We start from the raw sequence: 22,176 nt of genomic DNA, 5'->3' as shown, positions 1-22,176 counted from the left end.
CCCTTGCAGGCTAATTATATTTGTTGCAGCAAAAGGGAGAATAGTTTGCAAGGGGCGTTACTTTCTGATGTTTTGTATCGAAGCATTGGTGACAATTTGTCTGTGGCAAGTTGGCTGGGTTTGGCTCAGGGCAAAGCAAGCAGCATGCCTACTAGTTAAGTAGGCACAAACCTGGACTATGTTGCCACACCCCTCCACCATCAGAATTCAGCTGGGGTGTATTCGGCTTGACTCCTAAGTGCAACACCTTGCCCAATTCTTTCTGGAGGCAAGGGAATCTGCCAGGGGCTGTTGGTTAAATCCAGTGTTTAAAAAAATGGGCAGGGCCCAACCAATTCAGCAGCTCATCCACCCGAGGCATATAATAGGCATCAAATCTTTCAGTAATCCACACGGAATAGCTTGGGAACAAGTACGATGGGACTACACCAATCACTGTGCAATTCCTCTATTACTTCTATGTCCAGCATCTTGCCAAATTCTTCCTGTACCACCTGTGTCTTGTGTTCAGGTAACCAATACTGGCGACTTCTAAGTATAGTGCCCATGGTGGTATGTGGTGTTCTCTAAGGTTGGTTCTTCCTGGTAGGGGGGAGAATATGTCAGCAAAGCCTTGCTGCAACCAAACTACCTCTGCCTGCTGCTGTCAAGTAGGACTAGATGAGTCGTGTTCAAATTGGAAATTTCCAGTCCCAGCTCATATGATATGACATCTGGTGTGGCTAGCAAGGCAGGGTCTATTTATTAAAATTGAGATGGTAGATCTGACATTGCCCTCCCCTTTCAGAACAAAACACCTCATAGTGAGACGGGTGCTTGGGGGTTGGACCCAAAATGCACGACTCAGACAAACAGAGAAGTGATAAAGTCCCATCAGGGCTTTATTAAGGGAATGTCCATTTACATTTACATTTTAAATTTTAGTCATTTGGCAGACGCTTTTAATCCAAAGCGACTTACAAGTGCATAGGTTCTACCATAAGTCAAAGCATCACATCCAGAACTAGCAAAATACACATGAGCGTAGTTGAAAACAATCAAAGTTCATGCACATGTAATCCAGCCAAAACAAAGGACAGTACCGATGGAGAAGGCAGTCTCGTAATTGGTACGCCATGCAAAAAGTCCAGTAACCAGGAAAGCTGTCAGCGGGGCAGTAGTGCAGACAGACGGTAGGCAGGCTTGGAGTCGAAGGTGGTGCAAGAGTCAAGACCAAAGTCCGCTCCACGGGGCAAAAGCACAAAGACAGCAGGCAAGAGTTTGTGGTACAGGCAGGCAGTGGTTAACAAACAGAAGTCAATAACAATGGTCGATAAACAGGCTTGGATCTTAACAGGTAGACAATGGCTTGACAAAAACGCTCAAAAGTGCACTGACAAACAGGAGGCAACAATTTCGCAAAGACATGACATGGAAACTAAACTATGCAGGTGTAGACAGACAATTAGCTTGAGAGCAGCATGCAAATGGAAATCAGGTGTGGAGGATTGACAAGTTAACAAGATAATTAGTAATCATTAGTAATAAACCTATCCTGACCTAGCATTAGTAAATTAGTAAATGACATGCACAAGAAATATAAGGTAAACATGAACACATGGTTAGAATGTTAGTATTACCCAATCCTAACATGGGAAAATGAAACCATTAGGGAAGTGTGAGCGACAGCAAGGGAGATAGAGAATGCAATGAATGCAAGGTTTGCGGAAAGACACAAAAAAGTGTATGCTAATCAATGAACGGAACAACCTAACATGAAACAAACATAAATCGTGACGTAACAAGTTTGCAAACTGTGACATGAATATACTATATAACGTGACATGACAAGACTGGAAAATACATCGTAACAAGAACTAAACATGAAACTTAACAAGAAATAAAAAATAAAAACGTGGCGAGACTAGACTAACATAATATGTGACATGACAATAAAATAACTAAGACAATACCTAAACATGAAACATGACATGACAAGCATGAAACGTGACACACTGTCTACAGCCCCTATACGCTGCGTAACCTCAAAAGGTCCTTGCCACTTGGGAGCAATACCAGGTTTTAACGTTCGCAATTGAGCTCCCTTGTCGTATTGCCGTCTCCGATGGTCTTGAGCCTGGAACAAATGTTCACGTGCTATTTTGGCTTATTGAGTGCAGATTTGCTCACAGGCCCAACACATGTTCAATTTAATTTTTACTTTGGCTTGGACCCTCCTCCCAAGTTTCCTTTAACAGATCCAAAATGCCACAGGGGCTTCGCCCGTACAATAATTCAAAGGGGCAAAACCCTGTGCAGGCTTGGGGAACCTCTCTTACAGCAAACAACAGGGGGTCAATTACTTTATCCAAATTTCTGATGTCGGTGGAAACAAACGTACAAATTATCGTCTTCCGGGTCTTATTGAACCACTCCACCAACAGTTCAGTTTGAGGTAAACCTCGAATAGACCTGACTTCCAACAATTTGTACAGCTCTTTCAGTGTCCGTGACATAAATGAGGTGCATTGATCTGTGAGAATCTCTTTCAGGATTCCCAGATGGGAGAAACAATGAGACAGCGCCTCCACAATAGTCCCAGCAGATATAATGCAGAGGGGGAGCGCCACCGGATATCAGGTGGCATAGCCTACTAAGATGATATATTTTTGTGCTCCGCTCTAATGGTCCAACGAGGTCCATGCCAATTCTTTCTAAGGGGACCGCCATAAAAGGTAATGAATGCAAAGGTGCAGAATGAACCTTTTAACACTCTGAGCTCTGAGCTTGTTGGTCTGCTCTGTGGATTCTTCCTCCCTGTGTCCTCTCCAACGGACAGGCGATTCTCATCAGTGGGTAAACTGTAACACTATGTGGGGTAAGTTGTCACATTGGACTTTTAAACAATTATTTTTTATTCAAAATTAAAAATCAAATAAATCTTCATCAAAGGACCAGCAAGGCCAAAAAAAGCGGAATTGCTGGTATCCCGTTTGTTAGTGGCAAACCTCAGCTACCATCAACAATTCCCATGACTGCAGAACATTTACTTTACCTCCCATCTCCTGTAAATAATCTCTACGATGACAGACAGCAATTGCAAGCTTCCCCGCCCCCATCAACAATCTCTGAAATGAAATTAACAACTAATAGTAGTAGTCTAATCTAACAGTTTACAGTTCTGGCACATATAAATTACCTGACCTTGGGTGCACACATCAATTTGATAGTTAGACTCAGCTAAAAGCCTGTTTTGTGTAATCCAGGGATATGTCTGCTGCTCTAAAGTATATGTATAAATAATAATCCATTTACAATAACATTAGTACTACTACAAGGAACCTAGTTGCTGATTAAACACTAGATTAAACACATTGAATTTTGAGCAAATTCTGTATGTCAATTTACAGTGAGAAAAAGCTTTCACTTGTGACAACTTGCCCAAACTGACGTATGCTAATTAGGGCTATATCTCAAGGTCAGCAAATACCAAACCTGAACCCCAAAAAAAGCAACCAAAGGAGTTTAAAAAAATATTTTTTTGTTAGGGCTGGCCAACTAGGACGTAGCCAGGCTCTGTCCTAGGTTTATTACAATATCATTTCACTCATTAAAATTTCCTTGAATATTCATGTTATACTCATACTCATTTTGCTAAGGTTCCTCGGTATGTCAAATTCCCCGACCATTGGATCAAAATCTGACAACAATTTACGAACACGATGTGAATTAAAATCTTGTCAGATAGTCCACCATATATTGTAATCCACGTGACTTCCTAAAACGTGTCAAACGAAAAAGGGAAATATGCACAGGATGTAAAATGCTCGGCAGAAGTTGCGAAACTCCGGAAATCCCCGAGCGTTGATGAAAATAATTACGGTAAACAAAGCCATGAATCTGGGCAAATGTTGTCACTAGCAGTACATTTACAGAAACTGTACAAAAAGAAACAAAGTAATACAATATTTTAACAACATGAAGGTCGTATCTAGTTATATGACATTTAACCACTAACTGTACTAGTCTCAGTGTCGTTATATGATGGATGTTTTTGGCAATGTCCGCCCCCTACAGCCTAGGACCTCGTGGCGCAACGGTAGCGCGTCTGACTCCAGATCAGAAGGTTGCGTGTTCAAATCACGTCGGGGTCATTGCTTCCTATTTTAGAAATAATTCAAATTCGATGTAAAACCGTGGAATACATAATGCAATTAGCGGCTGAAGTAAAATAATAAATATACAAGCTATATAGAATGAGTAAAATAATGTGAATCTACACTCTATTAAACATATTTTGACTTATTTGTCTTCTGCTGCTGTAGCCTAAACACTTAGAGGTTTGATGCTTGTGTGTTCAGAGATTGACTTCTGCATACCACTTTTGTTAGTGCGTTACTGTCACCTTCCTGTCAGCTTTGACCAATCTGGCCCTTCTCCTCTGACCTTGCTCATTAACAATACATTTTTGCCTGCAGAACTGCTGCTCACTGGATGTTTTTTGTTTTTCTTGCCATTCTCTGCAATCTCTAGAGACTGTTGTGCAAGCAAAATACCAGGAGATCAGCCGTTTCTGAGATACTCAAACCATCCTGTCTGGCACCAACAGTTGTTCCACGTGTCAAACCTCTAAGTGGATAGGCTATGGCACCAGTTTCTCCTATCCCAGTGGAAGTTCTCTGAGGCAAGGCAGTACACCACAGGGTCCAGGCAGGAGTTTAGGCTGCACAAAGCCATGGCCACTCTGCGGGCAGGGTATGTAACACGAATCACGGAGCAGCCCGAGAGCAATGCCATTCTATGCAAAGTGTGCACCAGCTGGTTGAGATGATAGGGGGCAAAGCAGACCAAGAAGACCCCCAGGACCAACAGAACCATTCGCAATGCTTTCTTTTTCACCTTTCCAGTGATATGATGCGCAGAGAGAACTGAGGACGTGGCACTGCTGGAACTGCCCTGCTCCATGACCCGGGCATGTGCCAGTAGCTTGCAGGCTATGAGTGGGTAGCAGGTAGCAATGACAAGTAGGGGCAGGAAGAAGCCAAGTGCAGCTGCCAGGAGACTAACCGAGGAGATCCGCCCACGCCAAGACTCAGAGGAGAAGTTCTCCATGCAGGCGATGTGGCCGGTGGCTGGGAATGGTCGGGTCAGGGGACCACGCAGAGTGAGGTACAGAATTACCGAGGCCAGGACTGTCCACACCTGTATTCAAGTTACGTAGCAGAGAAGAGTGTTCATGAAAAGTAGGATAAGAAACAACATGGTTAAAATAACTAATTATTTTACTGATCTTTTCATTCAAATTAAAAGTGCTCACTGAGTGTATGGTCTGCATGCTAACTGTGCAACCACTATGAATGGTTTCATCCAGACGCAACCTTAGCTCTGCTAATGCTTTCCAATTTTCCAAAAAGGTTGGACAATACATTTACAATATAATTAAATGATTTGGTTTGAGACTATAAGAATTATATATGGATATTCAATATATTACATACTGGATATGCAAGACTATTTGCCAATTGCCCATATGTGCATACAAAAAAATATGTTATAATATTCAAGAATGGGAAACTTTACCAAGCAGGACAGTAGAATCCGATATTTGGGATTGCGCATTCGAAGAGCACGAAGTGGATGTGAAACAGCCAGGTAGCGGTCCAGTGAAATGAGCATGAGAAATAGGGAGCTGCCATACAGGTTTCCAAAAAATAGTGCACCATTAATCTTGCACATTGCCTCTCCAAAGGGCCAGTCATTTTGGCGGGCATGGTAGACTACATTAAAAGGCAGAGTGAGGGCAAAGAGTAGATCAATGACACACAGGTTGACCAAAAAGATGTGTGATGGATGGGTGGCTGACCTGGTGCGCAGGAAATGGACCAGGGCGGTCAAATTCCCAGTCATTGCGAGCACAAAAACCAGGCTATACACAACTGGCAATAACAGGTACTGGAAATCTGCTCTTTCCCCCTCACATCCTTTGGTCACATTAGAATAGTTAGACTGGGTAAAGTTCATCAGCTGAGCAGTGTTGTCATGAACTCCTCTAGACATGGTGGTAGTCTTGCCCTAGCTGTGACAATACAAGAAAAGGCAATCAAATATAAGGTCACTAATATTACAGTAAACCATTAACTGCTTTAGTGATATTACATTAAAGGAGCACTGTCACACTTTTTTCAGTTGAGATTATTTTAATTAAATGCTTAAATTATGTGTGTAGGCCTTTTTAAAATCGCTGTCAGTGTAGCCTTTCCTAAATATGGGGCAAAACTTATAAGGGCAAACATGTCCAGTGACGTCACTGGATGTGTTTGGCTTGAATGTCCAGCTTGTGTTTCCCAGAAGGTAACGGGCACTCTAACTCCACCCTTGGACACCGAGACTGGTTAATGGATGGCCACCCATCAAGGCGAACACGTTAATGTTAGCATACAAATATCACGGAACCTGACTAGGGCGTCCTGAGCGATATGACGGACAGCTCTGACTTCGCAGAGTTAGAGAACAAGCTTTTTGATTTTGACGAAGAAATACAGCCTTACCATTTTGAACCGGAATTCTTTAGGAAGAATAGTGTAAGTGAGAGAGACAGATCAACTGAAGAAAGCGTGACAGTGCTCCTTTATATAACAGCTGTGTTTATTTGGGGAGGGGCAGTGATTAATTTTGGACATATACTTTCACTCATTATAGCATTTATGATACGTGTTTGATGTTAATTATAATGCAATATATACATTGATATATGATTCTATATATAACACACTTGAGTGTACATGATACAGATGAAAGGTTGTAAGCCCACTTTGAGATCTGATTTTTCAGCACATGCTCAAGGAAGGTACTTTGTTGTCAGATAGCAGTCTATAATCTCCAATAATGAATTAATAATCCAATTATGATTTCATTTAGAATACAAAACCATTGTGGCCATATGCTTGTAAATAGATTTTAACAATAAATAACAGCCATCCAACAAATACTTAAAAGCATACCAAATGGCACATGTGGAAATGAACATTAATTGCATGAAAATATATATCACTAACTTTCTTTCAGTTTCTAAAGCATTTAATCAATATTCAGTTAAATAAAGATTATACATTAATATGACCCTGTATCAATTTTTTTTTTATTTGTATAGTGCTTCACAGAGGACTGTCAAAAAGATGCACAGAGTAACAAAAAGGAAATACAGTACCCACCCTAAACCCTTTTTTGCATTCAACATATAACCAAAGTTGCATAATTTTCATAGCATACAAGAAATTATTACAGTCATTTGAAAATTGATTCATATAAGCCAGTCTTTTTAAAGTACAGGAATAAAAAGCTGCATATTTACCTCTGTGCAGCAGTTCCGGTCTCACCTTCTCAGACTAGTGTACTAGGAATGTGCTTTTTCTACTCTGGCCTGCCCTTTATCTAAACAGTGATTCGTACACTCACAAGTTGCAGCACAAGAAGCTTACAAGAAACAAGCAGCATGGGAAGTTCCCTTATGGGAATTCCTGTAAAATCCTCACCAACCAAGCTTGACAGCTTTTCACAAATTATATTGCAAGTCTGTAGAGCCATAAATTATAAGCTCACGTACTGGCAAAACAAGTGCAAACACTAGGTATGCCATTTCACAAACATCAACAAATAAGTTAATTTAAAGGAGTCACATGGCGGTCGGTCACGCTTTCTATTTTTTTATATGCAATTTGCACAAGAGGCCATTGAAGAAACCAGATATTTCCGTTCTTTAGTTTTGGAGAAGTAAGCGTTTTAAATGTATCGTTCTATTTTCAACCGGCTGAGAATGTTAGAATATTTTACTAACGTAGGTTCATTTAAATTAGACTACCTTTTATGGACTATTATGCTATTTCTGGTTATATTCATTTAGCTAGCTAAGGTTAGTCATGTGGTTACAGTTAGCTCTCCGTCTTGAAGACACATTTAATCTGTTAAACTGTTGAACACTCATGCCTGCTTCTCTGAATGTCAGCTTACCGACATTTATTAGCAGACACACAAGTACATGTATTTGCCAACCTGTATTCACAAAGAATGCACTTGGGCAAAGGTTTTAAGTCTGTAAACTAAAATGAAAGCCAAAGCAATGTCTAGCCTATTATACAATGTACTTCATTTTCACCAAATACCGGTGAATTATTGGCACCCTTAATGAGAATGAAGACAAAAGGCTGCTTATCATAAACAACATACACAATACTCTATACGTTATGTTCGAACATAGGGGAAAACTTTAGTACTTTAGTCTCATGTTTCAATGTTTTTTATTATCTAATTTCATGTAAAATCATAGATGTCTACTCCAATCAAAATCCAAATTGGATTACAATCCAAAATCAAAGTGAAATTGGCAATAACATTTGATTTAGTTAATCTTGGTCTAAAGGAACTATCACATCACTTAATTCAGAAGAGGGAGATGGTAATTGACTGTGACAAAAAAGTCATAAATGGCTAAACATACCACTTAAAACTGTGAAGGCAAGGAAGAGGAGTGCAAGTTGTCCCCACAAATGGTGAGGAAGATGGTGAGGGAGGCCATAAATAATCCAGGGATCACGGTTTAAGAATTGCAGGGACATTCTGTAAAGTCCAGTTGCTTTAAAAAAATTATAATTAAATTAAAAAAGAGCAGTAAACTGTAATCAAATCGATGACCACCCTTCATCTTTAAAACGGTAAAATATACACTCAGTAAGCACTTCATTAGGTATTTATTAGACATATTTTTTAGACTTTCCTCTACCATATGGAACACAATTCAAAAATTCCAGGATGATATGAAAAGCTCAAAAACACAAGCAATATGCATGTGGTCCTTTTAATATTGATCTTAGGCTGGGGGTTGAAAAGTCCAGAGAATTTATTGCACCTTGTATGTTAGCAGTGCACATGCACGTGCACAGAAATTAATGACAGGGCCCATAAACTGCCTGGGGGAAAGTCAAGGTTAAATCCAGTAGCCAAAAACAGGCTTGAAGTTCATTTCCTGGTCTTGTTCAGAGACACTACTAGTGCTACTGCGGTCAGCTCCAGTTTAGGTGCTTCAGCCACCCCTTTCAATGTAATTCAGTGGTAACAATATGATGAAAATGTGACAAGAAAATGCAGCAAGTTTTTGTGTTATTAGGACAATACAGTAAAGGCTAGTTTATAGTCCAGTGACCGACAATGTGCAATGGATGTTACTAGTGGCAGCAATTTTTTGGTTCATACTCTGCTGCTATACTCTAGGCTTAGTGAACGAGTCACATTTTTAAACTTAATGCTGATACAAGGGCTTCCAATTTCCCTACTGTGCAGTCTCTGGCTTGATTGTACAATGTGGCAGCGCCTGAAACTTCACTTACGAAAACATCACTGACCAAACAACCAAATTTCACTCTGGATATGACACACATCTCCTTTTATGCATCTCTGTTTCGATGACAAATATGCTGATACTGTATCTTATTTCATTTTGGTCTCATTTGGTCATTTAAAATAAATATAAAATAAATATAAGTAAATATAAATGCTGTGTACAGATTAGATGAAATTTAGTATTTTGGTCAGATACAGCATCGGTATATTTGGTGTTGAAACAGAGATGCGGTCAGTGATGTTTTAGGTCGTTTTAATTCCAGAGGTCCAGGGGCACTGGATAAAATCTATTGGATTCCACCAAGTATCAGGAAATTTTACAATTTTTCTTAATTTACTCTGCTTAAGTATAAAAAAGCATTCAAAATCCATTTGTCATCCATCAGCATTCTGCATTGCCAATCAGGGTTGCTAATAATGTAGCCAACTGTATATGCATAGTTTTCCATATAGCACCCAAAGATAGGTGCCAATAATCCTGGAGGTGAATTCACAGGGAGAATCAGATGGAGTTCAGTTTCAAGCTTATTTGTCATAGGCACAGTAACAATAAAAAGTTTTTTTAAATGTGTTCCTGAGTGAGGTTTATTCCACAGAGACACTTCAGATAAAATCCTTATCATACAAGTTCTGACAGCTCATGGACAGAACAGCTAAAGTATGTCTCAGCTGCTGTTTCAAGTTGAGTAGGCCTACAATAGGAACATGGCTCATCAGAATTGTGAAAATGATTGGGGGAAAACAGGAAATTAAAAACAGTAATTTTAACCTGCTTGTTAGAGTGCCCCAATTCTGTTTTATATCAGTTATCTGCCCCCAACATCCATGCACACTCTGAATGGGCCACCATGTCCTGGGATGATTACATTGGCAGTCTGCAAAGCCTTTTGACGGTTGACCTCCTGTACCGCTGGATTCTCACTAAGCTCCCGCCAGGTGTCACCATCAGTGCAGCATTCAAACAAGTCCCCTGCCACCAGCACAGTCCCCACTGAGGTTCCTTTCACCAGTACACTTACATCTCGGCCAGTGTGACCTGGTGTTGGCAGTATTGACACCTAGTGGAGAAAAAATAGCAGTACATTAGTACATTAAGGCAAGAATGATAGGAAGGATACTGGATGCTTGGTGAACAATGGGCCTCATGCAAGAACATTTTTGTATTCTTATTTATCTTACTTTTTTTCATACATACTGGTGTGCAACATCAGTTTCAACAAGCCCTCCTACCTTCAAACAAATGTTATAAAGGACGATGTCCATTATAATACAGTAGATACGGTGCTGTAGGTGGGTTCCATCAGATAGATGGCCATTGGGATTAACAAGAACAAGGGACATGGTCGGTACCTGATTGGGAAGACTGCTGTTCATTGAGCAAAACATAACAATATGGTAGGCTGTTTTCTTTTTCCTCCTAAACTGTCCACTTAAATATGTTTTGGAAAAGATTTGAGGTGAGAAATAAGCAATGCAGTTGCTGAATTATGATTCATATTTGATTGCTAGACGAGCTGTGCTACATGAACCACAAGCTTCTTCGTAGAAAAGAAAATAACTGGTTACTGGTTCTCCCGCAGTATTGAAGCACACCAGGAGTGAGAGGTGGTCCCTGGTGCCAGGTGCCTGCACGTAGGCATGTTTTGACCCTCTGGATGTTATTATTTTCTGCCTGCTCTTGTCCATCTGGAACCTAGACTCATCGTAATTGTAGATGGGCTTCCCCCTCAACCCACTATCCTCCATGACCCGCTGCAGCACCTGAAAGTATCGCGCCACCAATAATATATATATTATTAAGCTAGTATTGTTTTTTGTGGTTGTTATTGTTAATATATTTACATTTATATTTGAATATATTTACATTAACCATTTATACATTTCTTTATTTTAAATAACGTAACTTATCTCGCTAATGTTACTTGACACTTAAGTACAATTGGAAGTCCATAACCTCAATTGAGATTATGCTTGTGTTTAAAATGTAACTAATAAAGAGATGTTATTGAAATGTATTAATATGATATATGTATATTATGGGTGTAACGGTACGTGTATTCACGGTACGGACATTACGGTTCGGTGCATGCAGTTGAACGGTACAGCGGTAGACTATGTGCGAAGATTGACAAACGTAATGCGGAACCGAAATTCACAAGCGTGAGTTCCACCCGTAAACTCTAAGGTGTAAGCCATTAGCAAGTAACAATGTGCCATGCTAAGTTTAGCTCAAACTGATCGGCGTCTGACTGAGTCAGTCACAATATGGCTTGTGCAAATGACCCACAGGAGCTAGAAGACCCGCCTGCTTCTTCAAAATCAGCTGTATGGGAAAATGTTGGGTTCCCGTTGTTTCACAGTTGTAGGGTATGTGTGCGGAAACAGATCGAACTTGTTAAAGCATATTCGAAGCATTACGCTGATCACCGGTGCTACGCAAAAAACAAGTGTCCAATTACTTATCCCCGCTGCGATTTAAGCAGCCTCTAGATGCGAAAACATATTTATTAAAAGTGCTCAAGCCTCTTTACAATGTTCCGTCCCGTGCGCACGTAGCAAGGGCATTTTCCATGATATTTTCCTCTGTCTTTGGAACAAAGAAACACTCCACCCAATCCACAAGTTTTATTTTGTATTATTCTATTTATGTTGTACTTTTATACCATAAGAGATGCTTTTCAGCCGATTGTGACCTATTGCCTTTTGTTTTTTATTAGCCCTACATAAAGATATGACCTATGCGAGAGTGTATGTTCACTGTTTATATTTTACAGTTTACTGCAAAATTATCGACTAACAACTGCCTCGGGAGGACTATACGACACTAGGTGGAACAAACTAACTTGAACAATTGTTCAAAATGAATTAAAAGAAGCGTAGCCTTAAGCATTTGGGGTTTTTTGTTGCTTTTTCTCGTTGTACCAAACCGCGGTGTGAACCGAACCGTGACTTCTGTGTACCGTTACACCCCTAAATTGTATATGTATTAATGTAATATTATAAACACAAATACTAACATGATCATATATTTATGTTATATATTTAAAGTACCATGTGGTATTTTCAAAACGCAAACAGCAGGGGGTCAGTGTCGGCCACATCATTGATTCATTGAGTCTGTCATTTCAGGACTATGCAACGACCCGTAGAAACAACTCAGCTGTAATGGCGGCCTGTACTTCTTAGCTGTGATAGCATTGAGCTAAGGAAACCACCGTAGAAAATGCTTTGCGACGAAGGGAAGTTCGTTTGGAACGTGGAATTTTGGCGACGTGCAGTAGAACCACATGTGTTAATAAATACTGTTTTAATAACCAAAATGTATATGTATGCTTGTGAAAAAACTTATTTTGCTATACTAAAATGCCAACTTAGTATGGAAATGCTCAAAAGACTTTAAGCTAATTAAAAAAAAATATGGGATATTGTCAAAAGATAACGGCTATGGCGGTGACGCGTTGCCTGTCTGGTCTAATAGGCACCGATCCGTTAATTGGGAGGCTTGGCTTTGTATGCTTGATGCAGCAAATTAATCGCAGCAAAAGTACTGTTCTGTGAAATTACAGTAACGCCATCAGCCTCGTTGTCTGTCTTACAACCCTGCCAGCTATGTCCCAGGCATGGTTTGCTAATGTTAGAGTCAGGAAATTCCCCAAGCCTAAATGTGTTACAAGTCAGTGAGTGTAAATATATCCTACTGTCTTTTTCACTAAACAGTAACGTTAGGTAACAAACAGTACAGAGTGGCGTAACTTAAGGTCAAAGACAAACTCACGTGTTCATCAATAGGATATGGTTCTCCCTCAGCCAGCTTGTTGGGCAAGTAAAGGTCTCCTTGGCTAATGTCGCACCCCACAACCATTGTCGCTCCAGGGAATAGCCCCAAATTCCCCACGTGGTCTGAGTGTCCATGAGTGCCGACCACAATATTTATGTCATCTGGATCAATACTTTTCTCCTTTAATCGAACCAAAAGGAAGTCCCGATCCCAGGGTCCGCCTGTATCTACCAAAATTATCTTTGGTCCCTGCAGTAGAGATATGGTGCCGTCTGCTCGTGTCGATCCATTTGGCTGTGGTAAACAGTAACCCTCTTTTAATATGGAGATATTGTACGGCTGGCCCATTATATCCGGGCCAACTTTCAAGAGCTCGGTGGTAAGAGCACAAGCTGAATTTACTTTCTCTGGCAGGGCCATAGTGGTGGGGGAATTCGAAAATATGCTTTTAAGCGCTCACTGTTTATGTAACTAGCTATATTTCTGTTTGAAAGACCCAGAACAGGTCGCGATGCTATAACCAAATAACCTATGGAGAATCTGTGGTCTATGCTGAAACCATCACAGTGAGTAGTGACTTAATTGGCAGCTACACCAGAGAGGAAGAGGCGGAGCATATAACATATTTGGCCACAGACGGCCTCTTCCTCTCCGACACCGCACCATTGACTGGCGGTGTCCGAAATGGCTCAATTGCTAATCCATATCTAGCGAATGCCCATATAGTGCACTTTATAGTTTAAATCCCACATGTAAATTACTTAAATGCCATTTATCCTAATAAATACAGAAAACCAGCATATGTGTTTATAGTTAACAAGTTAAAGGAAGAAATAAAGGTAGAATGTAAGCAGGTGATCCATCCCCAAATGTAAATCAAACCCACTTGTGGCTAGAGGAAAGTGAAAAGGATAGTGAAACAAAAAAGAAACAACAAAAGGATGGCAAGACCAGAGCAAGAAGGCAAATGCATCTGAGGCAGGGGGCAATGATGATAACAAGGAGAATGTTAAAAACCAGTGACAAGAGCTTCACAGTTGAGAGATATGTGTACAGTATGCCGCTATGTTCACCAGACCTGCATCATACTACAGTACATTGCATGATTAGTCAATGAGTCTGCACACCAGAGGGTGAATGGTATGTGATGCAGTTCCTGACAGAGGGCTAAACAACACATAGCACTTCCTCCCAGTTCTGGACAAGAGTCATCACCTGCAAAGCAGAGCTGGAGGGTCATAGACCATTCTATTTGCATAAACACAAGGTCACTGAAAATCTATTCCATGGTAGATGCACTCAGATAACCAACAGCTGCAGATTTTTCCATTTGAACGATTTGAACCAAGGGGCTTATTTGAGCTATCTGCATTTTCTTCAACACTATCCTTGGAACATTAATACTTCCTTTCTTTCAATCAGGAAGTAATCAGAAATGTTCGTAAAACTTGTTGGATCAATCATTTTGCCTAATTTCAAATGCATGTAGGGTTTACAGTTGTTTTTTTCTTGATAACCCAGCAAATGGGCTTCAGAAGCGTCTTATCTGCTCAATTTAAATAAAATGCCTCCAAACCCATTGGATGGTACTTCATCCCACAGCAAGGCAATGATCCCAAACATGCACCTGTGGTATCTTTGTCCTTAATGATGTCCCAAACGATGTAACACGGAATCCGTTTAGGAAGCAATGTATGGAAACGAGGAGCATTTTACATCATTCCAACGAAGCCAAGCTATTATACAGGCTACTGTATTTCTTGCTCTAACGAATTCCAGACGGTCCAGGTCGGGGTCCAGGACAGGTAGGTGTCTAGATGGGGTCTAGATGTGGTCGTGACTGGAGAGGGAGACTTTGCTAATGTATGTTCCGATTGTTACAGAGAATCCTGACGCCTTTCTGGAACTACAGCGAGTTTGCCTTGTTTTATAAAGGGAAGACATTGGATGCTGCACACTGAGAGGGCACGGCACGTCACTTCACATTGAACAATGGCGACGTCCATGATGGAGACGTTTAAAGGGTTTCTATTGACGTATTTTATGCCGGAAAAATGTTTTGATGAGTTTTTTCTCAACTTAAATTTTTTAGATGGTAAGGCAGCCGTTTTACATCAACATCTAAAATGTAATACAGGGGAAACGAATAAACAACGACCAATACAGCGTTCAGTTAAATGTAGACTTCTAGTCGACGAAGTGAAGTCTAGTTGGCTAACGTGAAGCTAAAATTATTGTAAATAACTTTATTGTCTACTGATAACTAGTTCGCTATCGACATGCCTTGGTTTTAGTTAGTGAATAGGTAAGTCTTACTGTAGCCAGCTATGTTACCTGACCATATATATTTTGTCTTGTAGTAACGTTAAAGCAACTTCGTTAGCTACTGCTAGTTTTATTATTTAACATGAGCCAGTTTGCTACCATAGTTCTTTAGTACTTAGCGGGTATATTTTTAAAGACGAATGTATTGTATATTAATGGCTCTGTATCCATGCTATTGTTTGATCGGGTATAAAGATGCCCCTCCCTCTAGCTGTGTTATTGTCCAGCCTGCATTTCTAAGTGAGAGGTTACTGCCGATTATTTTAGTGAGATAATTTGTCTTTACCTTCTGTACAGATGATAAATTGAAATTGTGGATCTGCCTTTGGCTCAATGGGTGCGATATAGTGTTTGGCCGCAAGAGGTAATATAACCGTCTCGTTTTCCATAGTGCCATGTCTGAAGATTGTCGTAAGCAAAGCTCTTGGAATTGGGATCATACTGGGGTCTGTAATGGGTGAGATAACATTCCGTATCTGAACGCACCCCCCAACCCCCTCCTGCCCCCTTTGGTACATTTTTATTTTTATGAAAATGCAGCAAAATTACACCACACCATACATTTTAGTTCAAAATATATATTTACTTTGCTTAATCTTCACATTCATATTCCTACACAGTTAAGTTGCCACAGGTCTTCAAGCTGATGGGGGCAAAGAGTGCTGAGGGCCTAAGCTTCAACTCCATCTTATTGGAGCTGTTTGCCATCACTGGTACCATGGCCTACAGTATTTCCCACAACTTCCCCTTCAGGTACTAGGGTGTCCTAAATATGACCCATAGTGAGCTATGTTTAGCGTGTTGTACTCTAAATGAGACGGATTTTGAAGCACTGAAAACATTTTAATATTTTAGAAAAGGTAGAAACATGCATTAACCATTAAATAAAGGAAGACAACCTAATGAAATGTGTGTGTTTGTGGCATTGGTTGTGTGTTTCACAGTGCATGGGGTGAAGCCCTGTTCCTCATGCTTCAGACTGTGGTTATTGGTTTCCTCATACAACACTACCGGGGAAACACTATCACAGGTACGTATAACTTGAACACATCTCCATGGTGCACTTCTGAAGCGGCTCACAGCCACACTTCCATCACATCATGGATGCTCTGAATGCTGCTCTGTGTTCTCATACACATTATTTTACAGAATTAAGTTGTGCATATTGGTTGGAAAGTGCAGTTGTATTATAAAAAAATAAAATCTGAGACATGCAAACAATGTTGAACTGGTAAAAATAAGGCAACCAGATTTGTTCAGAACTGTGCTTTTATTCATTTGGGCAAGGTTCTCAACTGTCATGGCCCCAGTAAACAGTTCATCCATGTTTTTCAAATGTGTGAAAATACAATATAAAGTGTAATTTTTTTGGTTATGATGAGATAATGGATCACTGAAATGAGGGTTATAATCTAATAATTCCATGAAAAGCATGATATATATATATTTTTAACTGCCTTATTAGTTTGAAAGTTTGTTAAAATTGGCCTAACTGCAATTTGCAAACGCATGTGTTGAAATATATTATCTGTGTTTTTATACCAGGTGTTCAGAAGTATTTAGGATTTCTAACTCATATTTTTTGCTAAAAAAAAAATAGTCACTGGCTCAGGACCATGTATATGAAGTAGATGTATATGAAGGACCATGTATGTACCCCTAAGGGGCAGATATACACAAGCACAATAAGAGCATAGTAAGCAGAGTAAGAGCATAAGCACAATATTTTTGAGGATTCCCAATCTTTCCACACTCAAAATTGAAATTCTTGATTCAAAATATAAATACTTTTAAATGACTGAATAATAAAAAAAATCATACACGTTTGTTTTGTTGTTACCTAAAGACAACTGGCAAGTGTCGAATTCAACCACCATGTTATTCTTTTTATCTTTTCCAGCCAACTGAATGTTTCAAATGTATTTAAATGTATGTATTTAAATGTATTTTTTTCCTGTAGGAGTGGGATTCATAGTGCTGTACTTCGCTGTTGTATGTGTCGTTTTGTCCCCGGTGACTCCCCTGTTGGTCATTACCATGATGCAGACTTCTAACATGCCTGCAGTAATTGTGGGTCGGGTACGTAATGGCTGGGACTGTATCAGTGTAATACCCTCTGAAGTTCCAATTATGAAACAGAATTGGATTGCACTGCCTGAATCTGGTTGTGCATTCCGCTTTCTGCACTTAATTCAGTCAAATTTAGATACAACATGGTTTACAAGTGGGGAGTAGTTGTAGTTGTCTGCTAACAGATTCAAACCAAACCATTGCAGTAAGTTTGTATATGACTAGGAATTGTTAAAAGGAAAATGAATAATGTTTGTTGGGTGCATGGACCCTTCCTCGTACCCCTGATACCTGTACATACAAAACCCCTACATTACTGAGGATGAGGTTGTTATAGTTGTTTTGAAACCAGAAGATTAATATGTTTACTCAGGAGAGGTGCTGTGGTTTAATTAACCATGCCATAAGTCCTGTTCTGCTTCCAAAATTGTGATTTTGTTGTGCTTTCCAAAGCTCACTCGATTCCTATCTGGCATTCCAGCTCATTCAGGCTGGAACCAACTTCAGCAATGGCCACACTGGCCAGCTCTCTGCCATCTCCGTCTTCCTGCTGTTTGCTGGTTCTTTGGCTCGCATCTTCACCTCTGTGCAGGTACGGTCATGAGTGCTCAAGTATTCAAAAACAATGACTGCTCAGGTACTATAGTAATCAGGAGGGGAAAATGCTGTGTTCACTCTCGCCCTCTGCAGGAGACCGGAGACTCCCTGATGGCCCTGACCTATGTCATCTCTTCCTGCTGTAACGGCCTTATTGCTGCTCAGGTTCTTTACTACTGGAATTGTGACCCCAGCCTCAAAAAGAAGCAGGAGTAGTCTAGCCAAAGTGACTCATGCACTCATAAACACATTCAAACAGTCCACACACTTAGTTTTCAACTTCCAGGCCCAGGACCAAACTGATACCTTCTGCTCTTAACAAAGACCACCCCTCACTGTAAGGGCTCTTGACCATGGGATCACCACAGCTATCTCTGCATAAAATAATTCATCAATACATTTTCTTTATCCAATCACACCTCAAACAATGTAAATGTCAGTCTTTATGACACCAAGTAGTTATTGATTCAAAATGCGCAAATGAATAAACAGGCTGGGCCTTTTTATTTTAAAATATTTTATTCCTAAACAATGCCTTGCAGTGATTTAAATATCCCAATACATAGCAATTTGAGTCATTCCAGCGCTTATGTAGAAACCAGCTAGTGTATTGAGTGGTCCAACAAGTTTGAAATGTTTTGGGTGTATTATTTCCGTGGAACTGTCTCTGAAAGGTATAATTAACAAGGGCATGATTATAATTATTCTTTTTCTGAATTCGATACGGTTTGAGATTTTTGGAAGGGGGTTTAAGAACGCAAAGCTTTATTTCAGGGGCAGCACTTTGCACACACAGACGACTGAAGTTGTTTATCCAGCGATCCAGTGAGATCTAGGACAGTGGTTCCCAAACCTCTCCTCGGTGCCCCCAGCCAGATCAAGGCATTAGATGTGTTCCAGTGTTCTAGAACATTTCCCTATACAAGGGGTGTCCAATCTTATCCAAAACGTGTTGGTGTGGGTGCAGCTTTTTGTTTGAGCCCAGGACAGACACCTGATTCTACTTATTCTGCTTATTGCCTTGATTGAAGACCATGACTGTACCCAAAACATAGAGTGAGCAGCTTTTTATCAGGCAGCCATTTTATGAAACTTCCACAGTACCAGTGGAAAATAGTATTGAGGATATGTCAGACAGTCAGCTGTATGTTTAGTAGACTACATATTTTGAAGACACCGTAATTAGGAGGCTATTTCAGATACGGCCACACTCAACAAAACCCTGAAAATACATCCTCTGGGGATTTTAAGTACACTGCATTTTGAGAACATTTTGCCCTGTGTAACTTCCTCATCCAGTGTACTCCATGTATATACTCAGTAGGCCACTAAGCTGTTTGACACAGCCTATGAGCAGTTGATTCAGGTGTAGTAGTACTGGGCCATAACAAAAACATGCACCTACACCACCCCTTTTTGGCTAATATTGGACACCCCTGCCTTATACCCAGCTGTAAAAATGGTTTGCATACAAAAAAAATTGAATTACTTTTTCAGTCCATTTTACTTTGCTGAAGCTGATATTTTACCATCTTACATGGGTTCAATAAATGTTTTCATCAAAAACATTTTAGGGTGGTACGATGGGTAGGGCATTCTAGGGCATAACTGTATTATGGGTAATGTTTGTACAGCATGGAGTCTCTTTGCCTAGGGAAGCTCATGGATTGTGAAGCATTGAAGTTTTTGATAATTTAAGAAAATTAAAATAGTTATTGTTTAGTATGGCAGTACCTACTGTGAATATGGAGTCCCATTCATTCAGCAGGGTAAAGTAAGTGCTGTACATTTATTTTTTATTGTACCAATGAAATAAAACGGGTGTGCTTTGAATGAGTGTAAGGTTCTGTTTTTTGATAACTCAGTGTGGAACTATGGGTAAGTAAAAAACAAATTGGTAACATTTAAATAAGCAGGTGTGGTTTATGTTTGCGCCACTAGATGGAAGCAAAGATCCATTCATTAAGCCCATTTCATTTCAGCAAAAAAGACCTTGACCATTGTTACAGCGGCTGTTTCTGTAAAGAAAACGCATTTTCTTCAGAGAGAGTTTTTTAATGAGCCCAGTTTCTGAACGATTCCCTCCATATCTGCCTCACCTCTTTTTGTCTACCTCTCTCATTCTACCATGGTTCCAACCATAGCCTGTTGGCTTTTATTCCCTCTTTTCTACCACTTTCCTTTTCACTATCTGTCCTTCCCGTTTTCTGTCAACTTGCCCACCCACCCCTCTCTCTGTCTTTCCATCAACCTCCCTCTTTTTGAATGAGTTTGTTCCCCTCCTCTCTTCTTCTCAGTTTTTTGACAAGTGGGACACGCCTTCGACCCCCTAAACACCCCTCTGCCCCCCACCCCCCATCTCCTGTAACCAACAGCAACCTCAGTGCCAAAATTCCAAGACATTTCCCATAGCAGGGAAAACATTCTCTCCCTCTCCTATTTGCCCATCTGTCCCTCTTTCATTGTATATTCCTCTACTCCTCTTTATATCTCTGTCAGTTGTCCCTCTCAGGTGCTCTTGAACAGAAAGCAGGCAAATGATGGCAAGAGGAAAAGAGACCAAATGCAAGTGCTGGTCTGAGGTAAGCCGGCATGAGGCAGGGAAATGAGACGAGATAAGCCGGTAAAAAGAAGAGGGATCTGTGAAGGGAAAACCAGTCATTTGAAAGGGAGCTAGAAGGGATACCGATGACGAGGTCCTTTCAACCCTTTCACCTGAGAGTTTCATCTTGGGAGGTCTGTGCTTGCTGTTGATGTCTGGCTGCAGTGCTCAACACATATTTCTAAATCTCTTTAATCTGAGGCCCAGTCCTTATCTACCTGGCCAAGCCTGCATTTCCTTTTTCCATATCTCTTCATCTGAAGAGCATGCCACCGACTGCCCCACCTGTGTGTGTGGGAGGGGAGGGGAAGGGTAGGGGGTCGTGTAGTGACTGTTACACCTGCTGACAGCAACACATGTACTGGCTGTTTTTTTCCTTGGGTCAAAGTTAAAGTATTGACATTATTTTAATGTTTTAGAAATATTTTTAGTATGTTGACACCTATTGCAGCTTTTTAGCTGTTATTAATATGTGGTTTTCCTCATTATAGAATGGCATTAAATGTGCCCACAAATAGATAGATGGATAGATAGATACTTTATTCATCCCGAGGGAAATTTTAGATATGTGCGCTGATACCATAGCACTTTTTTTATTCTGTAATCTGTGATATTGTAATTTTCACAACATTAACTACTTTGGATTTGGTCCTGTCCCACGATGCTATTTGGATCGTTCTGTTTTTTAAGATTCTCTTGTAAAAAATATTGTAACTGTGTCAGGTCTGTGCAGAGTTCTGCTGCTTCATGTTTAAATTAGAATCTGTCATGTTATTTAATGTCTCATTTTTATCCACCTGCCATAAATTAAGCTATAGCACTCTGTATTAAACCAAATTAAAATCCTGCCAGGAATAATGTGCATTATCTGCAGTAAAGATATAGCAGTTGAGCGTGACCGCTTTGATAGCTTCTGATGAAAGATCAAGGGAATACTTTCTGTCCTACTGACCTTTCTTTTTTCATATTTTTCATTTTTCCATGAACTAGAGAGCAATGTGTAAACCTCAATGGTTTGCATCTCAATGTGTATATTTAAACAGGCCATCCCTTCTCTCCCTTTATCCCTCAGATTGTGAGGTGTGCACCTTTGCAGTAGTGCTTGGATGATAACACTCTTTGTAATAGTAGTGTTTGTGAAAATTACTAAATAGTGAGTGTAAATGGTAAGGTAGGCTACTAATCAAGTCAATAAGGCTACATCTTATCAAATTACTTCATCATGCTGCCCAATTCAGCCAAATACTCTCCATTATCCACTCTCAGTCTTGGAGTCTCCTAAAGCCCCAACCACCACAACAAAAATAATGGTTCCAAAATGGACACCCTTCCCCTGCAGTGAACAATCCAGATTGACCGGTTGGGTGGGATCTATCCGAGGGATATCATGAGCTCAAAAAAATAAAAAAATACATTTATGTTAAGTTACTAA

At 40.1% G+C, this 22,176-nt stretch overlaps 3 protein-coding genes and 1 non-coding gene across 4 annotated transcripts; 2 read left to right on the top strand and 2 right to left on the bottom strand.

The window, feature by feature from the left end:
- Positions 1-856: 856 nt before the first annotated feature.
- LOC133124211 (uracil nucleotide/cysteinyl leukotriene receptor-like) lies at positions 857-7,464 on the bottom strand. The gene is made up of 3 exons (XM_061235200.1): positions 7,331-7,464; positions 5,560-6,055; positions 857-5,181 (listed from the first exon to the last, which is right to left on the bottom strand). The coding sequence occupies exons 2-3, from the start codon at positions 6,034-6,036 to the stop codon at positions 4,609-4,611; spliced, it is 1,050 nt and encodes a 349-aa protein (XP_061091184.1). The 5' UTR covers positions 6,037-6,055; positions 7,331-7,464; the 3' UTR covers positions 857-4,608.
- Positions 4,062-4,133, top strand: trnaw-cca (transfer RNA tryptophan (anticodon CCA)). The gene has a single exon. It is a non-coding gene; the product is annotated as a tRNA-Trp (tRNA).
- On the bottom strand, positions 7,101-13,748 carry mblac1 (metallo-beta-lactamase domain containing 1). Its single transcript, XM_061235201.1, has 2 exons — positions 13,148-13,748; positions 7,101-10,430 (listed from the first exon to the last, which is right to left on the bottom strand). The coding sequence occupies exons 1-2, from the start codon at positions 13,568-13,570 to the stop codon at positions 10,179-10,181; spliced, it is 675 nt and encodes a 224-aa protein (XP_061091185.1). The 5' UTR covers positions 13,571-13,748; the 3' UTR covers positions 7,101-10,178.
- A 1,310-nt stretch (positions 13,749-15,058) lies between these two features.
- On the top strand, positions 15,059-19,975 carry mpdu1b (mannose-P-dolichol utilization defect 1b). The gene is made up of 7 exons (XM_061234997.1): positions 15,059-15,245; positions 15,867-15,932; positions 16,096-16,228; positions 16,420-16,505; positions 17,436-17,554; positions 18,027-18,137; positions 18,236-19,975. The coding sequence occupies exons 1-7, from the start codon at positions 15,143-15,145 to the stop codon at positions 18,356-18,358; spliced, it is 741 nt and encodes a 246-aa protein (XP_061090981.1). The 5' UTR covers positions 15,059-15,142; the 3' UTR covers positions 18,359-19,975.
- The last annotated feature ends 2,201 nt before the right edge of the window (positions 19,976-22,176 follow it).

This window comes from Conger conger, chromosome 3 (genome assembly GCF_963514075.1).
Source record: "Conger conger chromosome 3, fConCon1.1, whole genome shotgun sequence".
NCBI lineage: Eukaryota > Metazoa > Chordata > Actinopteri > Anguilliformes > Congridae > Conger > Conger conger.
This window is presented reverse-complemented; position numbering and strand designations above follow the sequence as displayed.

Bases quoted from the DNA above. Each gene is read 5' to 3' on its own strand.
- LOC133124211 (XM_061235200.1), bottom strand. From the start codon at position 6,036: ATGTCTAGAGGAGTTCATGACAACACTGCTCAGCTGATGAACTTTACC. The intron at 5,182-5,559 runs GTAAAGTTTCCC...ACTTGAATACAG, and splicing joins GGATTCTACTGTCCTGCTTG to GTGTGGACAGTCCTGGCCTC.
- mblac1 (XM_061235201.1), bottom strand. From the start codon at position 13,570: ATGGCCCTGCCAGAGAAAGTAAATTCAGCTTGTGCTCTTACCACCGAG. The intron at 10,431-13,147 runs GTGAGTTTGTCT...TTTCTCCACTAG, and splicing joins CATATCCTATTGATGAACAC to GTGTCAATACTGCCAACACC.
- mpdu1b (XM_061234997.1), top strand. From the start codon at position 15,143: ATGGCGACGTCCATGATGGAGACGTTTAAAGGGTTTCTATTGACGTAT. The intron at 16,229-16,419 runs GTACTAGGGTGT...TGTGTTTCACAG, and splicing joins TCCCACAACTTCCCCTTCAG to TGCATGGGGTGAAGCCCTGT. The intron at 16,506-17,435 runs GTACGTATAACT...TTTTTCCTGTAG, and splicing joins CCGGGGAAACACTATCACAG to GAGTGGGATTCATAGTGCTG.